The following is a 17,266-nucleotide window of genomic DNA, read 5'->3' on the forward strand; positions in this document are numbered from 1 at the left end:
TAAATGTCAATTAATCAAATTTTATTTGTACTCTGTCTTCTAACTTTCTGCTAGCTTTCTGTAAACTTGTAACTGTGGTGGTTGTTGATTGCTGTCAAGTTGAGCATGACTCATAGCGACCCTGTGAACGAAAGGCCTGAAGCCTTTCTATAACTATTATCATTTACCAAAGTTCATAGAGTTTCCAGAGGCATGTTGTTGTAGATTGGATGCCACTCCAACTAGATAAAGTTTTAATCTTTTAGTTTAAGATAGAAAGAGAAGCAGACAGACTTAGCTTTTTCCTGATAGAATTTCTTGTTAAACAAATCTCATGATGTAAAAAACTTAACTGCTGTTAAATACTTAAGATTATAGTTTAACAAACCTGTATAATTTTTTACCATGTTTCTTCTCTCTATGGCTACCTTTGTTTGCTTCATCAGATAAAAAATGGCTCTCATATTCTCCCTCTCTGTCTTCCTCTTTCTTACTCCCTCTCCCTCTCCCTTTCTTTCCTTCCCTCTCCCCATCTTTCTCTCTCCCCTCCTGTCTCCCTCTCTCTTTCCCTGTCCTTCCCTCTCTGTCCCTCTCTCTCACTGTCCAGTCCACACTATTCATGGAAGCTTTTTCAAGAAAACATTTACCTGCTTTCTGCATGTGTGTAAGTTTCAGGGTTTTGTCGTTCATTATTCCACTCAGAGTTCTGAAACCCAGCCTAAACCACTTTTCAGCTGTCTTTAATCCCACTCCAAACACAGAAGTGAAGAGCTGAAATAGAGGAAAAGACATGTCATTATTATTTATAAAATAATAATTATGACAGCAAAGTTGTATTTCCAAGGTGTGAAGCAATTCAGAAAGTGTGTAATCAAATCTCTAACCTTACTTCTCCTGAATGTAACAAGTAGGTGACTGATAGTAATTTCCTTGAGACATTTTCATTTTTGGATTCTTTCCTGATATGTTGTTATTGTAATATGCCATCAAGTTGAAAATGATTCACAGCTGATCCTGAATCAGATTTTCAGTGGTTATAAACTTCATGGGAAAAGATTGTCCAGTTTTCTCCCTTGGAGCAACAGGTGGATTTGAACCATGTATGTGTGTATTAGCAAGGCAACTCCTCCCGACCCACTTAACCTCCCGAGCTCCCTTCCTGACACACAGTGTTACTAAATGAGACAGAGGTGAGGAAGCAGGCTCTGGCATCTGTAGTTGTTAGATGCTGTTAAGTCCGCTTCACTCACAGTAACCTTATCTTCAACAGATCAGAACCGTGACTGTTCCTGTCCCATTTTCACAATCTCTGCTGTGCTTAAGCCCATCACTGCAGTCACTGTTCACATGTCTTGTTGAGGCTCTTCCTGTCCTTTGTAGACATACTCAAGGATCAGTTTCTTCTGATAACATACCCGAAACATATGATACAAAATCTCACTATCCTTACAGCCAAGGAACCTCTGTGTAGGGCTTGGCACTGCACAATCTGATAACAGGATTGCCTAGAATGCCAATAAGTGATGACAGGTGTTCTTATTGAAAGCATCTGTAAGAGAGACTCTTATAGCCAATCATCTGCTATATATATTTACTCTTGCCTTTTGATGAGGAAGGCTCATGCTGGTGACATAAATTCTTCCATCATCACAGAACTGTCAAGTGATAAAACCTGGATTCAAATCCTGGCCTGTCTGTGTTCCAAAACTGTACACAAAACTGTGACCACATTTGAGACCTATGTGTAACACTTCTGATTAAAGTAAGGCTTGGGGTTGAAGGATAAGGTTCCAGATGCTAAAAGCTATCTAGGTTGAAAGAATGAGCTCCCAAAATGTGCGTCAACTTAGCTTGACCATGACTTCTTTTATGATCTGATGTTAGCCTATGTGTTGTCAATCCTAACCTCTAGGATGTAAATTGCTTGAAGTAGAGGGTTAGCCAAGGAGAGGAAGACCTTCACTAAAATGGATTGACACCATGACTTCAACAGTGACCTTATACATGGTCCAAGATAGGGCAAGGCTGTGAGAATGATGTAGGACAGAGAGGGCAAGGTTTCAATCCATTGTTCATAGGGTTGCTGTGAGTCAGGGTCAACATGACGACACCTTAACAACAACATGACTATCATGATGAAAGATTAGGAGCAGTGATGTTAATAATGCAGAAATACAATCTGCAGGATTAGGTTATATTTTCAGTGAATCTATTTTTAGATAAAAATGAGTTTAAACAAGCAGAGTTCAGTGAAACCTCATTACCACCAAGAAAGGAGAGCCAGAAGGGGAGTGCATTTTCTGGACCAGGGTGCCTGTACTGAGAAACTTCTAGATCTAGAAGCAGATCAAGACCCACGGAGATCTTTAAGAAACGCTAGGCTTATAATTGTTGAAAGGAGACGAGGAGTTTCCGCAGAGCTCGCAAGAGGCAGGAAGCCTACCTATAGAGCTCATGCCTCCTAAACTGTGAAAGAATTGGGTTCTGCTCGTTAAAAGTCACTTACCTGAGGTATTTCTGTTACAGCACACTCAATAACTAATACAGAAGAGTTTTATGAAAGCCTCTGCCAGCTACAGGTCTAATGTAGGGAAAACTGGAAAGTCATATTGCTTAGAGTAGAAGAGGATGCAGTGAGGAGAATTCCAGACACAAATCTGCTTTTTAGAGCCGACTTGGCCAGTAGCCATAGATCCTCTGGTGTTTAAGGTTTATCATTCAGATGTCTTCTCTAGCCAATGATTAACGATTTATTTTGTGCTGAAATGATTACTGTATTAAGGAGAGAGGATTAGGATGGGATACAAGCCTCACCATACTAGAGTACATCATAGGACCTCAGCGCCAGGGGTCTTTTTCTTTTGGAAAAGCTCGCTCCCCTGGGACAGAGCTTCCAGCTGCTCACCAGTCTCTACACCACTAGCCTGCCTCACCCTCAGTCACCATCTAGCTGTGCCACAAGTGACAGTCTACAGGTTCCTGGCCTATTGCTTATCAGTTTCTTGAAAGCCATCATCATTCCTCTGACAGGTCTGAATCTTTGAGAGATCTTTTAGTGAATCTGAACCCAAGGGCCACAGAGGAATTGGGGAACTGAGCCAAAGATGGAGCTGTTAGTGTTAGAAATGATGGATGCATACAGTTGGTTTTTTGGCATTTGAGACTGTATTGACCTGAGACTTCTCATAATTAGTCTGATATTAATCTTAGCAGGGTGAATTATGAAAACAGCTCCCAAGATATCTGTACCCCAAAGTAATAAGACCCCCAGAAGTAGGGTGATTTGTACCTATCTGGAGCATAGCTCTAAGTGAGGGCATCTCTTTTATTTAGGAATGTGCTTCCAAGACCACCTAGAATATGTTACATAATCAACTTAAAAGCCACCATAGATAAATATGTAAAATAACTTACTTTGAAGGACTTATATCGTTCATCATTTAAAACAGCTTTAACTTCAGAACTTTCTCCATCTTCAATGATTTCCTGCATTGGTAGTTAAAGAATAATTTAGATTATGTAAGATAGACAGTCTGAAACTCCCAAATTCTGGTACTTTTATTTTTTTCCCCCCACAGAATGGACTCCCCTTTCCCCCCACTGAAAACATGTTTTTCTAGCTGATCTGATTCCCTCTGAAAATCCAAGCTCATCATGTAACTAAGAACTCCTTTATAATGTTCAAGGTCAAAGATACCTGTAGGGAAAAAAAAAAAGATACCTGTAGGAATAAAGTCCAAATATATGGAATACTGAGCCAAAATTATCATTGAAAGATATAAGCCCAAATATTTGCTATCACTTTAATTTTGATGAATATGGGCTTGCTGAAATAAGCAAGTTTTGCATCAACTAGAAAGCCAATCCAAATTCAAGCTCTTATAATGTCTATCTCAGAGTGATCCTTTTCGGAGTTTTTTTTCTTCTAATGATTCACATTTTACTTGACTATGTACAAATTTATATAGAGATAAATCAGCTGGCCCAGTGGGCAGAAAGCGATGCTACCAAGCCAAAGGTGGGTGACTTTTAATCCGCGGCCCTTGGGCCTGTCTTTCATTGCTTTTGTTCAGACATTCCTCTAGGTTGTATAGCCCTGGTGTACAAGTTGCCATACAGTGGTCACTTGTGGTTGCTGTGAGGCTGAACACTGTGACACTGATGTGTCAAATGCGTTAATGGTTGGTTACCCAATGCGGACAGAGAGTGGGGTGGAGTTCCCTGATTAAAACATGCTTGGAAGGAGGAGTGGCATCCACTTCCGTCATAGCTTGCCTCCAGAAACCCTGTGAACCTGGAGAGAGGATGAAAGGCACCCAAGCATCGAGGACTCTCCTTCATAGGGTTGCTATGAGTGGCCTGTGACTCAGCGGCTCTTAACAACAACATGTACAAATTTACTTTCAGATATGCCTTGCTGAAGGATCTTTAAATGGCATTAACAAATAAGCACCCTGTCACATATCTCTCTCTGGGGCATATATGGGTTGTTGTTGTCACTTTTATATGCTGTTGAGTCAACTAGGACTCGTAGCTGACCTATCAACAGCAGAACTAAACCTTGTCCTGTCCTGCACTGATCTAATAACCTCTACTATGCTTGGTTCCATTGTTATAGTCATCGTCAATCCATCTCCTCGAAGGTCTTCCTCTCCTTCGCTGCCCCTCCATCTTCCCAAGCCTGATGTCTTTTTCCAAGGACTGGGCCCTCCTGAGAACATGCCAAGCTTCATCATTTTTGCCTCTTGTGGTGTTGGTTAAGAGTACTGAATACCCATGGATAGAAACAATGACAAATACACATCAGTCTTGGAGGAAGTACCACTAGGGTGATGTTAAGAGATGGAGCAAAGTCAGCTCCATTCTCTCTATTTCTATATATAGACAAGGATTCTGAAGCTTCATCTGACATACTTTGGACATGTTGCAAGGAGGGACCAGTTCTTGGAGAGGGACGTCATGCTTGGGAGAGTTGGAGGACAGCACAAGAGAGGAAGACCCTCGATGAGATGGATTGATTCAGTGATTGGGAATATAGAGGTAGGTGTGTCAGAGACAATGAGATTAACACAGGATAGGTTTAGGGCTGTCATACATATGGTCACTATGAGTCACAGGCAACTCAATGGCACATAACAATGACAACAACATCTATATATCATCTATATCTATTTGGTACTATTCTATAAGGTAAGGATCTTGAGTGGTAAGGACTTAACTTAGTGGTAAGGAGTTGCACTGCCAGTCCAAAGGCATGTGGTTCGAATCCACCAGCTGCTCGATGGGAGAAAGATGGACAGTCTCTTTCTGTGAGATTTGTCTACTTGTGCTGAAGTAATTATTGTATTAAGGAAAACCCACTGGAGTGTCAGCTATAAATTGGTTCTGACTTGATGGCATATTAACAACATTCTAGGGGGTGACATCCTCTGAGTGGACCTGGAGTTCTATCACAGACAGTGTGTGAAGTCAGACTGCTGATGAGATTTTTAGGTCACTTCTGTTTTTCATCATGATTCAGCAATAATGTGGGAGAATTCTTTTTCCATTAGCTGACCCCATATACTCTAGCTGTGATCATGTCGGGGTATAATTAAAAAACTCACTGCCGTTGAGTTAGAACTGACTCATAGTTGACCCTCCGTTGGGTTTCCAAGGCTGTAAATTGAATAGGAGGAGACTGACCGAGGAGTAACTGGTGGATTTAAACTAGCAAAGAGACATGGGTTTTGAGTTAATAGTGGACTAAACGACCAGAACTCCCTAGTAGAGTTATTGAGCGCCATTGAGTCAAAGAGGACTCATAGCAACCCTGAATGTAACAGAAGCTTTCCCACCCTGTCCCATCCTCATGAGCTCTGTCATACTCTACTTGTGACAGTCCATCTGGTGGACTGTCTTCCTCTCTTTTGCTGACCCTCTTCCTTTGTCCAGAGTTCTGTTAGCCTCCGAGGACTGATTCCTCTTGAAGTGAGACAATGTTTCACCATCCTCACCTCTAAAGAGCACTCCTGTTATACTTCTTTCAAGATAGATTTGTTTGGTTTTTTTGGCAATCCATGGTATAGTCAGTACTCTTCCCCAGCACCACAGTTCAAAGGCATTGATTTTTCTTCTGTCACTCTTCTTCATTGACCAACTTTCAGATGCAAAGGAAACAATTGAAAAAGCCATGGGTCCAGTACACTATAGTCTTTAAACTGATAACCTTGCCCTTCGACCCATCCAAACACTCTGGTGGTGTCCTTGAGAGCAGATATCCCCAGTGCAACGTGTCTTCTGATTTCTTGACTGTTGCTATCTTGAGTATTGATTGTGGATCCAAATAAAATGAAATTATTGACAATGTCAACATTTTCTTCTCTATCATGATGTTGCTATTAGTCCAGTGGTGACAATTTTTGTTTCCTTGATGTTGAGATGTAACCCATATTGAAAGTTGTGGTCTTCAATCTTCTGTAACAAGTTTTTAAAATCTTCTTCACTTACTGCAAGCAAGATTGTGTGACCTGTATTATGCAGGTCATTGGTGCATCTTCCTGCAATCCTGATGCTATATTCTTCTTCATGTACTCCAGCTTTTCAAATTATTTCCTCAGTATATGGTTTGAATAGTTATAAAGAAAGAATCTCACCCTAACACACATCTTTCCTGATTTTAAGTCATGCAGTACTCTCTTTGTTCTATTCAGACATCTGCTTCTTGGTCTATGTGTAGATTTCACATAAGCGTAATTAAATGCTCTGGAATTCCCATTTTTAATGTTAGCCATAATGTGTTATAATCCACACAGTCATATGCCTTTGCATAGTCAATAAAACACAAGTAAACATCTTTCTGGTATTCTTTCCTTTCAGCCAGAATTCACCTCATATCAAGAGTGATATTCCTTGTGTCACGGCCCCTTCTGAATCCATCTTGAATTTCTGGCAATTACCTATGTATATAATATTAACAATAGTGTTTTATAATTTCGACAGCAGTTGGATCACCTTTTCAAAGGGATGAAACAAACATAGCTCTCTTTCGGTCAGGTGGCCAGGCAGCTGTCTTTCAAATTCGGTGTCAGAGACTGGTGAGCATGTCCAGGGGCTCCTTCTATTTCCTGAAACATTTCAATTGGTATTTCATCAGTTCTTGGGGACTTATTTCATGCCAATGCCTTCAGTGCAGCATGAACATCTTCCTTCAGGATTACTGATTCTTGATCATACGTTACTTCACGAAATGGTTCAGTGTTGACTAATTCTTTTTGGTAAAGTGACTATGTGTATTCCTTTTCTCTTCTTTTGATGCTTCCTGAATGACTCAAGATTTTGCCTTGTAGTATCCTTCAGTATTGCAACTCAAGGCTTGAATTTGTCCTTCAGTTCTTTCAGCTTGAGAATTGCCATGCTTGGTCTTCCTTTTTGTTTTTCTAAAGCCAGCTCCTTGCACATTTCACTATAACACTTTGTCTTCTTGAGCTGCCTTTTAACATCGCTGTTAAGCTCCTTTACCTCAGCATTCTTTCCCCTTGTTTTGGCTTCCTTTCATTTCAAGGCAAATTTTAGGGTCTCTTCTAATATCCATTTTGGTCTTTTCTTTCTTCTTTCCTGTATTTGTAATACACTTTTGCTTTCTTCTTGGATGATGCCCACGATGTCGTTCCACAAATTGTCTGGTCTTCTGTCATTAGTGTTCAATTATGGTTTTTAAAATCAACTGGAATATACTCCAGCCGGTATTTTGGTTCTTGTGGACTTGCTTTCATTTTCTTGAGCTTCAGTTTGAACATGGATATGAGTAGTTGATCTGTTTTACAGTCAGCACCTGGCCTGGTTCTGACTGCTGATTCTGAGCTTCTTCAATGTTTCTTTCTGCATAAATAGTACATCAGATGAAGTCAATGTATATAGTTTGCTGTTGAGGTGTGTGTGGTTTTTTTAAAAGGAATTTGCTGAATAAATAATTCATTACACAAAAACTCTGTCATGCAATCTCCAGCTTCATTTTTATCACCAAGAGCTTATTTTCCAACTACCAGGCCTTCTTTGTTTCCAACTTTTGCATGCTAGTCACCAATTATTATTAATGCATCTTGATTAAATATTCAATCAATTGCAAAGGCTTGTTGGTAGAAATGTTTAACTTCTCCATCTTTGGAGAAAGCATGAAAATATGGAAGCATGGTTGGTGTATATATTTGAATAATGATTATATTAACAGGACTTCCTTATGTGCTATGGACAGTAAACTGTTTCTCACAGCATTGTACTTCAGGGTAGATCTTGAAATGTTCTTTTGACCATGAATTCAACACCACTGCTCTATAATTCGTCATTTCCAGCATAGAAGATTAAGTAGTCGTCTGATTCAAAATTACTAGTACCTGTCCATCTCAGCTCACTGACATCTAGGATGTTGACCTTTATGCATTCTAACTCATTTTTTACAACTTCCAATTTTCCTAGAGTCCTGGTTAGTATATTCTGTGTTCCAATTATTATTGGATGTTTGTTTGCATCTGTTCCTCCTCATTTTAAATCTTGGTGCATCAGCAAACGAAGATCCTTCATTGGGTTGAGAGCTTTACTCCATCTGTGTCATTGTGGTAGACTCTGCTTTGAGGAGGCAGCTCTTTTCCAGTTTCCTTCTGAGTGTCTTCCAGTCTGAGGGGCTCCTCTTCTGGCATGATATCTAGCAATGTTTTTCCATTATCCAGAGCTATTTCAGAAGTGGATGGCCATCCCTGTTTCCTAACCTGTCTTAGTTTGCAAGCTCCATTAAAACTTGTTCATCTTGGGTGACTCTATTGGTATTTGAATTTCTGATAGTATAGCTTCTAATGTCACAGCAAGACATGAGCTACCACAGTATAGCGAACCGACATACAAGTGGTGCAGCTCTCTATTAGAGTATATGTGCATTCACTCCTATCTATCTATCTAATATATATAGATTGTGAAAAGAAACCACATCTATATAGTTGACTAGGAAAAAAAAATATCTATCAGATGAGTATCTTATTCTTTCCCAGTATCAGTTTTAGCCTACAAAATCATAGTAGGAGATGGGACAAATTACATTTCACTCTTACCTCTATGACACATTTCACTTTGTCCGCCAGGCAGGGAATTCCTTCTGTGTCCTTCATACTGATGATTGAAAATGGAAGAGATTTCAGTACTGATGCTGCTCTCATATATGTCACATAAGATCCTTCATTTTCTCTAAACTCACAATTTTCAGCCAGTATCTCAAAGGCATCCTGAGGAATAAATTCAAGTGAGAAAACATGGTATATTTTTTTTAGTCCCAGAGCCAGGAGTCACTCACACAGGCCTTCTTACTCTCCTGTAAGTATTTGTGGCTCCTGACTGTGTCCTTAAATGTCAGGATCAAGTTTCACATGATTTTGTGCCTGGAGCAAAAGGCCCGTTAGTTAATGTTTGTTAGTTCAAGGGAAGTGGAATTCAAAACACTGGCACCAGGGTTAGAATTTGTTGTAATTTAAGAAGAAAGTCAGGTGGCACAATGGCTAATCAATCTGTTTTAACCTAAAGGTCAATAATTCAAATCCATTAGCCTCTTCAAAGGAGAGAAGATTTGGATATCTGTTCCCACACAGATTACAATCTAGGAAACCATATAGGGCGATTTTTCTCTGTCACATTTGGTCACCACAAGTCAGAATCATTGGGAAGCATACAATGACAACATACACTGAAGAATTTTAGAGTTAGACACAATAATAGCCCATCACATACTTAATCCTACATTACCGATAAGACCAGACAGCCTACATAACCAGACAACAAAACAAACAGATACGTGTAAGTGAAAGGGAATATACTTATGATTATGTATAGTCTAACAGATGATATTTCAACATGAGTATTTATAGGTGTTAAAAACATATCCATATACTTAGTAGAACTAACAGGAAGCAAAATTATGTAAACTTCTTATCCATAGCCAAACACCATGAGGGAATTAGTCACTGGTCATGGGGCCTCAAGACCATAGTCTTGGGAGATATCAAGTATGACATAGTCCACGAAGATAATAGTCAACACAACACATTACATTGGTGAGTAGCAATGGGGAACTTAAAGGCTTTCAAGGAGCCATCTAAGTGACAACTGTTGATTTCTCTATGACTAGAGCAAAAAAGCGGGGGTGGGGGGGAATCAAAGACATATGGAAACAAGTAATCTGTAGCACTAATTGTTGTTGTTGTTCTTAGGTGCCATCAAGTTGTGTATGAGACATAGTGACCCCGTGAACAACAGATCTGAACCCTGTCCTATCCTGTACCATCCATCCTCATCATTTCTTTCATACTTGAGCCCATTGCTGCAGTCACTGTGTCAATCCATTTGGTTGAGGGTCTTTCTCTTTTTCAACAATCCTTCATCCTTCCCTGCATGATATCTCTTTCCAAGGACTAGCCTCTCCTAACAACATGCTCAAAGTATGTGAGATGAAGTTTTATCTCTTTGCCTCCAAGAAGCACTCTGGCTGCACTTCCTCAAAGACATCTCTGTTTATTCTTTTAGTTGTCTGTGGAATAGTCTATACTTTTCCAAAGCCACAGCACAAAGGCCTAAATTACTCTTCTGTAATCTTTACTCATTGTCCAGCTTTCAGATGCATAGCAAATGATTAAAGACCATGGCCTGAAGCAGGCACATCTTAGTCTCAAGCTGACATCATTGCTCTTCAGTAATCTGGAGAAGTCCCTGTCTGCAGACGGTCCCAGTGCAATCTGTCTCCTGATCTCCTGACTGCTGATACCAATGTTGATTGTGGATCCAAGTCAGATGAAATCAGTGACAGTTTCAATATTTTCTCCATTTATCATGATGTTGCCTATTGGTCCAGCCAGAATGGAAATGATGAGAAAGTTGACATGGTATGAAAAAGGTCTCCAATAGGGTAGAACAACATTCGTTCTTAAAAGATGTTAAATAAGAACCTAATTAGTTAGAGACTTTGACTAAGACACAATGAAATGTCATAATAAAAATGTTAAAAAGTAATACAATGTGAATATATTTCTCCATTTTCATGAAAGTAGGAAACCTATTTTTGACAGTGAAAAGAACCAGAGATCAGGATAGGTGGGTAGGTGAGTTGTTTATTGTTGTTGTCAGATGTCATCGAGTGAGTATAATCAGGTGACCTGAACCCTACCCTATCATCATCTTTTCTAACACACTAAAGCCCATTGTTATAGTCACTATTAATCCATCTTCTTGGAGGTCTTCCCACTGAATATCTTAGAAAGGGTGGAGCCAGAGTGCTTGTTGGAGGCAAAGATGATGAAGCTTTACCTTTCATACTTTGATTCATTAAAAAAGGACATCATATTGGAAAGAAGGAGGGTGGGTGAGTAGACATGAGGGGATACTTTCTCAAACTTCCAGACTATTTCATAATTTAATTTGTAGATAAATGGAAACAAGCTGCAAGCCATTCACTTTGTGTGATGCTGCAAAGCCCAATTACCGTGAATATGTGGTTATGGTTGTTTAATGTGGTTCTTCTTTGACATGCGTATTGGGAGATCTTTTGTACAGCAGCTGATTCTGTTTTCTGGGGACTTGAGTCATGGCTGGCTGGACAGTCTCCTCTCACCTAAAGAAATGCACAAGCACCCATTTTAAATGACATTACTAATAATAATAGATATGAATGAAGAAAAATACTGGAGACAATTTTTTGGTGATTGTCTTGGGGGAAAACACAAAACAAAACTCAAACTCATTGTTGATAAGTCAGGACTGACTGAAAGCTGATCTTAAATCAGAGGCAGTAAATTGCACAGGAGGAAACTGCCCTTCTTTCTCCCTTGGAACAGCTGGTGGATTCAAACCACCTGTATTTGGGTTAGCAGAGCGACTTCCTACTCATTTGGTCACTAGAGCTCCCTTGTCCTGAGAAGAAAGTTAAAATTAGGGGCATAACAAATGTCAACTATAAGTTGGTTCAAATTCTATGGTATACAACAGTGGAAATAACAATGTGTGAATTATCTAATTGACATGTATTATTTGTGCAATCAGAAATAATAACAGGAAAAAGAACCATCAATTAATATATCAGTTTACTTTTCTATGAATTTATATCGTTATGGTCTGAATTGCCCTCCTGAAGTTCTGGTACTGTTGGTCAAGGATTTAGAATAAAAGGATTAATTTTCTGCCCCCCCACCCTCTGAATTATCATAAGAAAAATAAATAAGAACTCTCTTCTTTTCCTGCTGTAGTACATCAATATTTGGATATTTTTATCTATGTGTAAGTGTATTCATAACAATAAAATTATTCGGTGTCTTCTAGATGCCATGCTTTCCAAGTGTGTCATTCTAATCTTCAGAGCCCTCATGTGTGATAGACACTATGTTTATCTCATAAACATGAAAAAAACTGAAGCTCAGAAAAGCTAAGTGACTTGCCTGAGTTCACACTGAGACTAAGAAGAGAATTTGGGGTTGAACCAAGCTCTGTGCAATTCTAGGAGTCCTTTGTCCTTGTTGTTGTGTGCCATAGAGTTAGAACCAACTCATAGCTGACCCTCCAGCAGGTATTCAGAGGCAGTAAATTGCCCAGGAGGATATTGCCCTTCCTTCTCATACAGCAGCTGGTAGGCTTAACCACGTGCCTTTGGGATTGTAGCACAGCTTCTTATCACTAGGCTACCAGAGCTCCCAAGGAGTCAGGGCATCAGTCAGGGCAAATAGTGCATTTAGTTGCTAACCAAGAGGTTGGAAGGTTGAGTTCACCCACAGGCTCCTTGGGGGGGAAAAATCCTGGCAATTTAATTCCAAAATAGCCAATCATTTATAAGCTTATGGAGCACAATTCTAGCCTGGCACATATGGGGTCCCCATAGGCCAAAACTGACTTCATGACAACTGTATTTACTGTTATGATTCTAAAGCCAGTCTTCTTAACTACCAAGCAAAGGGTAATTACGATCACAACCATGATACTTACAAGCTGGTGTTTTCCTGTAATTTCCACCAGTTTTCCTGCTCCCATGCATTCTATCAGCCAGGAGACATCGAGGAGTTCCAACTGTGAGCTGGCTTTTATTTTCTGTACCTGAAGCCACTCCAGAACATCTGAACCGGAGTTGTTCTCTGCCACAATGTGGGTGACAGAATCACTGCAAAGCATAAGACAAAGTTGCCAGCTGAAAGCTTTCCAAACTCAGAAGCAGCTCCTTTCCCTTCGAGGGGCTTTAGAATGGCATTCTATTAAATGCAGAAAGATACACATTAGACTTTCACCTATACTTAATGAATTTAGTCCTCTATTTAAAGGCAGTTGTGCCCTCAGGTCAGTGATGACTCATAGTCGACCCTCCAGTGAGTTTTCAGAGGCTGCACATAGCATGAGAAGAGATTGCTCATCTTTCTCCCACAGAGCAGCTGGTGGATTTGAACTGACTGCCTTTGGATTAGCAGGAACTTCTTACTAAGCCACTAGAACGCCTCCATTCAGTGTCTTCTCTTTCTTGTGATTAGTTCAGAGCAGTGGCCTTTGTTCCATGTCAGATGTAAAAATAGTTGAGGAAACATTAACAAGACTTCAGCGTGAGACCAAGTTCCAGAGAATGTGAAAGTTGAAGTTGCTTTAAAGTAGTATCTCAGGAGTGCAAATGGTAAATGCACTTGGTTGCTAACCAAAACATTGGGAGTTCAAGTCCACCCAGTTGTGCCTGGGAAAAATAGCCTACTTTCAAATCTGCTTTCAAAAAGTCAGCTGTTGAAAACCCTGTGAAGCACAATTCTACTCAAGACACACTGAGTTCCCATGAGTCAGTCAGTTTGATGACAACCAGTCCTGGTTTATGATTTAACTTCCTACATGTAGTTTTCATGTGAATTTTTCTTTGTTTGTTTGTTTTTCTTTTGGATGTTTTATTTTGTTTTTGGTAGAGGGCTTAGTCCAGTGTCTTTTAAACCTGCTTAACTATGATTCACAGAAATCTAATTTATATCATAATACAAAATACAAATAGTTTTGTTTGTAGCATTTCATGAACTTGATCTGTGACCAGGTTTGGTGAAATACTGCTTTACGTTCAGTTTGGAGTGCAACCTTCTGATATACATACGATAGGATCTTTTAACAATTAGTGAACACTGAACAGTGTTTCAGGCGTCATCGTAATACTTTACACACATCATCTCAACTGACACTCGCATAACTCTTCAAGTATGATACTGTTCATACTACAGAAGTGGGAAAACAGTAAATGTTATTGACATCTTAAAGGCTGCACAGCTAGTGAATCATGCTCTTTTGAAGATCATTTCTAGGTCAAATATGCTGCCTGCAGTTTTGGTTTTTGTTTAGTTTTACTTTTTTTGTTTTTGTTTTTTTAAATTTTATTTTATACTGATTTATGTACAAAGTTCAAATACATTGTTTTTCATATCAGATCTTTCCCATATCCTTCACCACCCCATTCATCAAATTGTGTGACCCTATGATTAACACCCTACCCCTACCCCAGCCATATCAGCTTCATATTGTCTTAATTTCTAATAGGAGGAAACTACAATCAGAGAGGTAAATGAACAAACCACATCAGCTAGAAGTTAACCTGGGTGGAAATGCAGCCTAAAAGTTGTGACATCTCTTCTAGAGCTCTTTTCATCTATGCTATACAGTCTCACCTGAATTGTTCCATTTAGTGGTTCTTTAAATTACTTAATATGGCCCTTCAAGTGGGCCTGTGCAAATAAGGTATGAAATGCTTGGTCAATTTTGCCATCCCACCGGGCTTAAAAGAAGCCATTCCAGAGGTAGAACAGGGGGATCTTTACCATCATCAAAGAAGAGCCATGAGTGAAATGCATTCTTTGGACTGGAGATCCCTGAATGGAAATCTCCTTGATCTAGGAGACCAAAATAATAGGAAATAGGAAGATAGCAAAGTGATGAACAAAGAAATTGTGGCAGCAGAGGCAACAGAACCAATCTATTAATATGAGACAGAGGTGTGGGCTCCCTGACTCATGGAGTTAGAACGTTGACTGTTCTTTGAAGAAGATGCTTGTTAATGGAGTGGGCACCTTTGGGCATTTGTCAGGAAGCTGGATTTGCCAATCTGTGGAGCTAGAGCCAAATGCCTTTGGACAAGAAGCCTACTGGCAGAGTAGGGTGCTGTTGGGCACTTATATTGGCAGAGCTAAAAGAGTTTCATCATGGCAAAGATCAAAGTTAAGGGCCCAAGAGAGGCCTGCCTTTGGGTACTACTGAGGAAAGAATCTGTTCTAATTGAAGAGCTGTATCCTGAGTCATTCCTGATCCTGAATTGTAACCTATTATTTCCCTAATGAACTCATAAACATGAGTATGATCTGTGAGAACTGTGTAGCCGTTGCAATGAATTCTCAAATCCAAAAGAGTAGAGAATGCTGTGAGAGGATGGATGTTTGGTGTCAGAATTGGTAAAATGATTGGACAGTGGTAGCCTGGTTGGAGGTCTGACCCCATGATATCAGTGCTGGGCTGCTGGTGATGGTAATTCTTCCCCTCTACCACTCACCATGCAGTTAAAAAAGAGATCCTGCTGCTTTTACCGCTAATCCATTTTCACCCGTGTGAATTGCGGGAGAACATTTAGCACAAAATGGAAAGACAGACTCGCTGCTCCAGCTTCAGGAGATAGTGATCAACTAATCATTGATTTTGAAGTATTCAGGGGATCATGTGTTGGTCTAAGGGTGTGAAGACAGCACATGTAGACAGTGTGCGGCTATCTGAGCAGATGGAGTCGGGCAATGAAGTGATGCAGGTGCCAGTAGTGAGGCAGAGGAAACCACTTTAGACTACCCGGTGTCTCTCAGAAACAGTGGGGCCTTACTGAGTGGTTAATTCAGAGAGGTCTTCCTAGTGGAGGACCCTATCCAGCGGAGCATCATGGAGGAGTGACATGTTTTTTCTCTAAAAAAAATAAGAGATTAGACCCAGTGATTTTTTTTTTTTAAGGCCCTTTCAGTTTGAAGCATCTATAAGCCTGGGAAACAATAGCAAGAGCAAACAGCACACCCACACATCCAAAAGGAAAAAAAAAAAAGTATTTTCTCTTCCTCTTCCTTGACTTCCTCTTTCTCCTTCTCCTTTTTCTGATCTGACTGGCTTCCACCCCCTACCCCCTTTCTGTTTATTTCTTGCATGTTTGGTCTATTTTTTCAATAGGTTCCTTCCTTGGTGGTGGTGATGGTGGTGGTGGTAGTGAGATACCAAGGAAGGCAAAGGAGGGTTTGGGCATTGATATTTTACATGAAATAAATAGTTAGTGGAATGGTGTGAGCTATATCAAGACACGGTTCATAATCAACATATGCAGATGGGAGGAAAAGAATAGACATGGGCTTGGAAAAGCAGAAGGCTCCCTGCTGGGATTTGCTGGTCCCAGTGGATAATGTCTTAGTTTCCTAGAATTGCCTAATAAATACCACAAAGTGAGTGGCTTTAAGGAACAGAAAAGTATTACCATTCTGGAGACTAGAAGTTGACATTCTGAGCATGGCAGGTTGCTCTCCTGAGTGAGTAAACAGCTGTGTTCTCTGTCGGTTCTAGGGAAATATCCTTCTTTGTCTCAGCTTCTGCAGCTCCATGCATTTCTTGGCGTTCCTTGGATTACAGGTGGATCATCGCATGGTGTCTTAACCCCGTGTGGCTCTATTTCCATGCTTATTCTCCTCTTTATAGGATATCAATCATATAGAATTAGGACTGATAACTAGAAACATCTGCAAAAGAAAAATCCCATTTCCCTAAACAAGGTCACTAACATTCATCAGTGCAAAGGTTGGGATTTCCACATATCTTTTTGGAGGATATAATTCGATCCATAGTAGTTGGGTATTTGGAAGGCAGAACTCAGGGTCCTGCTGGAAAAAAAGAAATCTAACAGACTGAAAGAAGGTAGCATATATAGAGGGTAGGAGGGAAATAACTTGGCTTGAAGATTCTATGGTGTAAAGTCATTAACGCTCCCGGTCAGTGGAAGAAGTTAAGTTGGTCAGTACAATAATATTATAGGTTTCTGAAGTCTGGTTTAGGAGGTTAGATTTTATTTTCTGGATATTGGGAAGACAGTGAAGGCTCTTGGGACCAGGACAGTGATCACACTGAAGTGTCATTTTAAAAGACTAATCTGGGGCAGATGATTTGGAAGAAGGAGGTGTGCAGACAGATAAAATAATAGTCTAAGTACGAGGAGATTTTACTCCAGTCTTGTTCCTGTGTTAGAATAAAAGCAGAGAAGAAATAAGAT

At 39.9% G+C, this 17,266-nt stretch overlaps 1 protein-coding gene across 2 annotated transcripts in view; it reads right to left on the reverse strand.

Annotated features, from left to right (window-relative positions):
- DNTT (DNA nucleotidylexotransferase) overlaps positions 1-17,266 on the reverse strand; it is a 52,050-nt gene that overhangs the window by 18,101 nt on the left and 16,683 nt on the right. For both annotated transcript variants that reach the window (XM_006880079.1, XM_006880078.1), the window contains exons 2-6: positions 12,952-13,135; positions 11,474-11,602; positions 9,060-9,230; positions 3,394-3,465; positions 627-750 (exon numbers count right to left, since the gene is read on the reverse strand). In XM_006880079.1, coding sequence (XP_006880141.1) covers positions 627-750; positions 3,394-3,465; positions 9,060-9,230; positions 11,474-11,602; positions 12,952-13,135 — 680 coding nt within the window. The remainder of the gene's footprint in view (positions 1-626; positions 751-3,393; positions 3,466-9,059; positions 9,231-11,473; positions 11,603-12,951; positions 13,136-17,266) is intronic.

This window comes from Elephantulus edwardii, unplaced genomic scaffold (genome assembly GCF_000299155.1).
Source record: "Elephantulus edwardii isolate Elephantulus edwardi_28Jun2011 unplaced genomic scaffold, EleEdw1.0 scaffold00006, whole genome shotgun sequence".
Classification (NCBI taxonomy): Eukaryota; Metazoa; Chordata; class Mammalia; order Macroscelidea; family Macroscelididae; genus Elephantulus; species Elephantulus edwardii.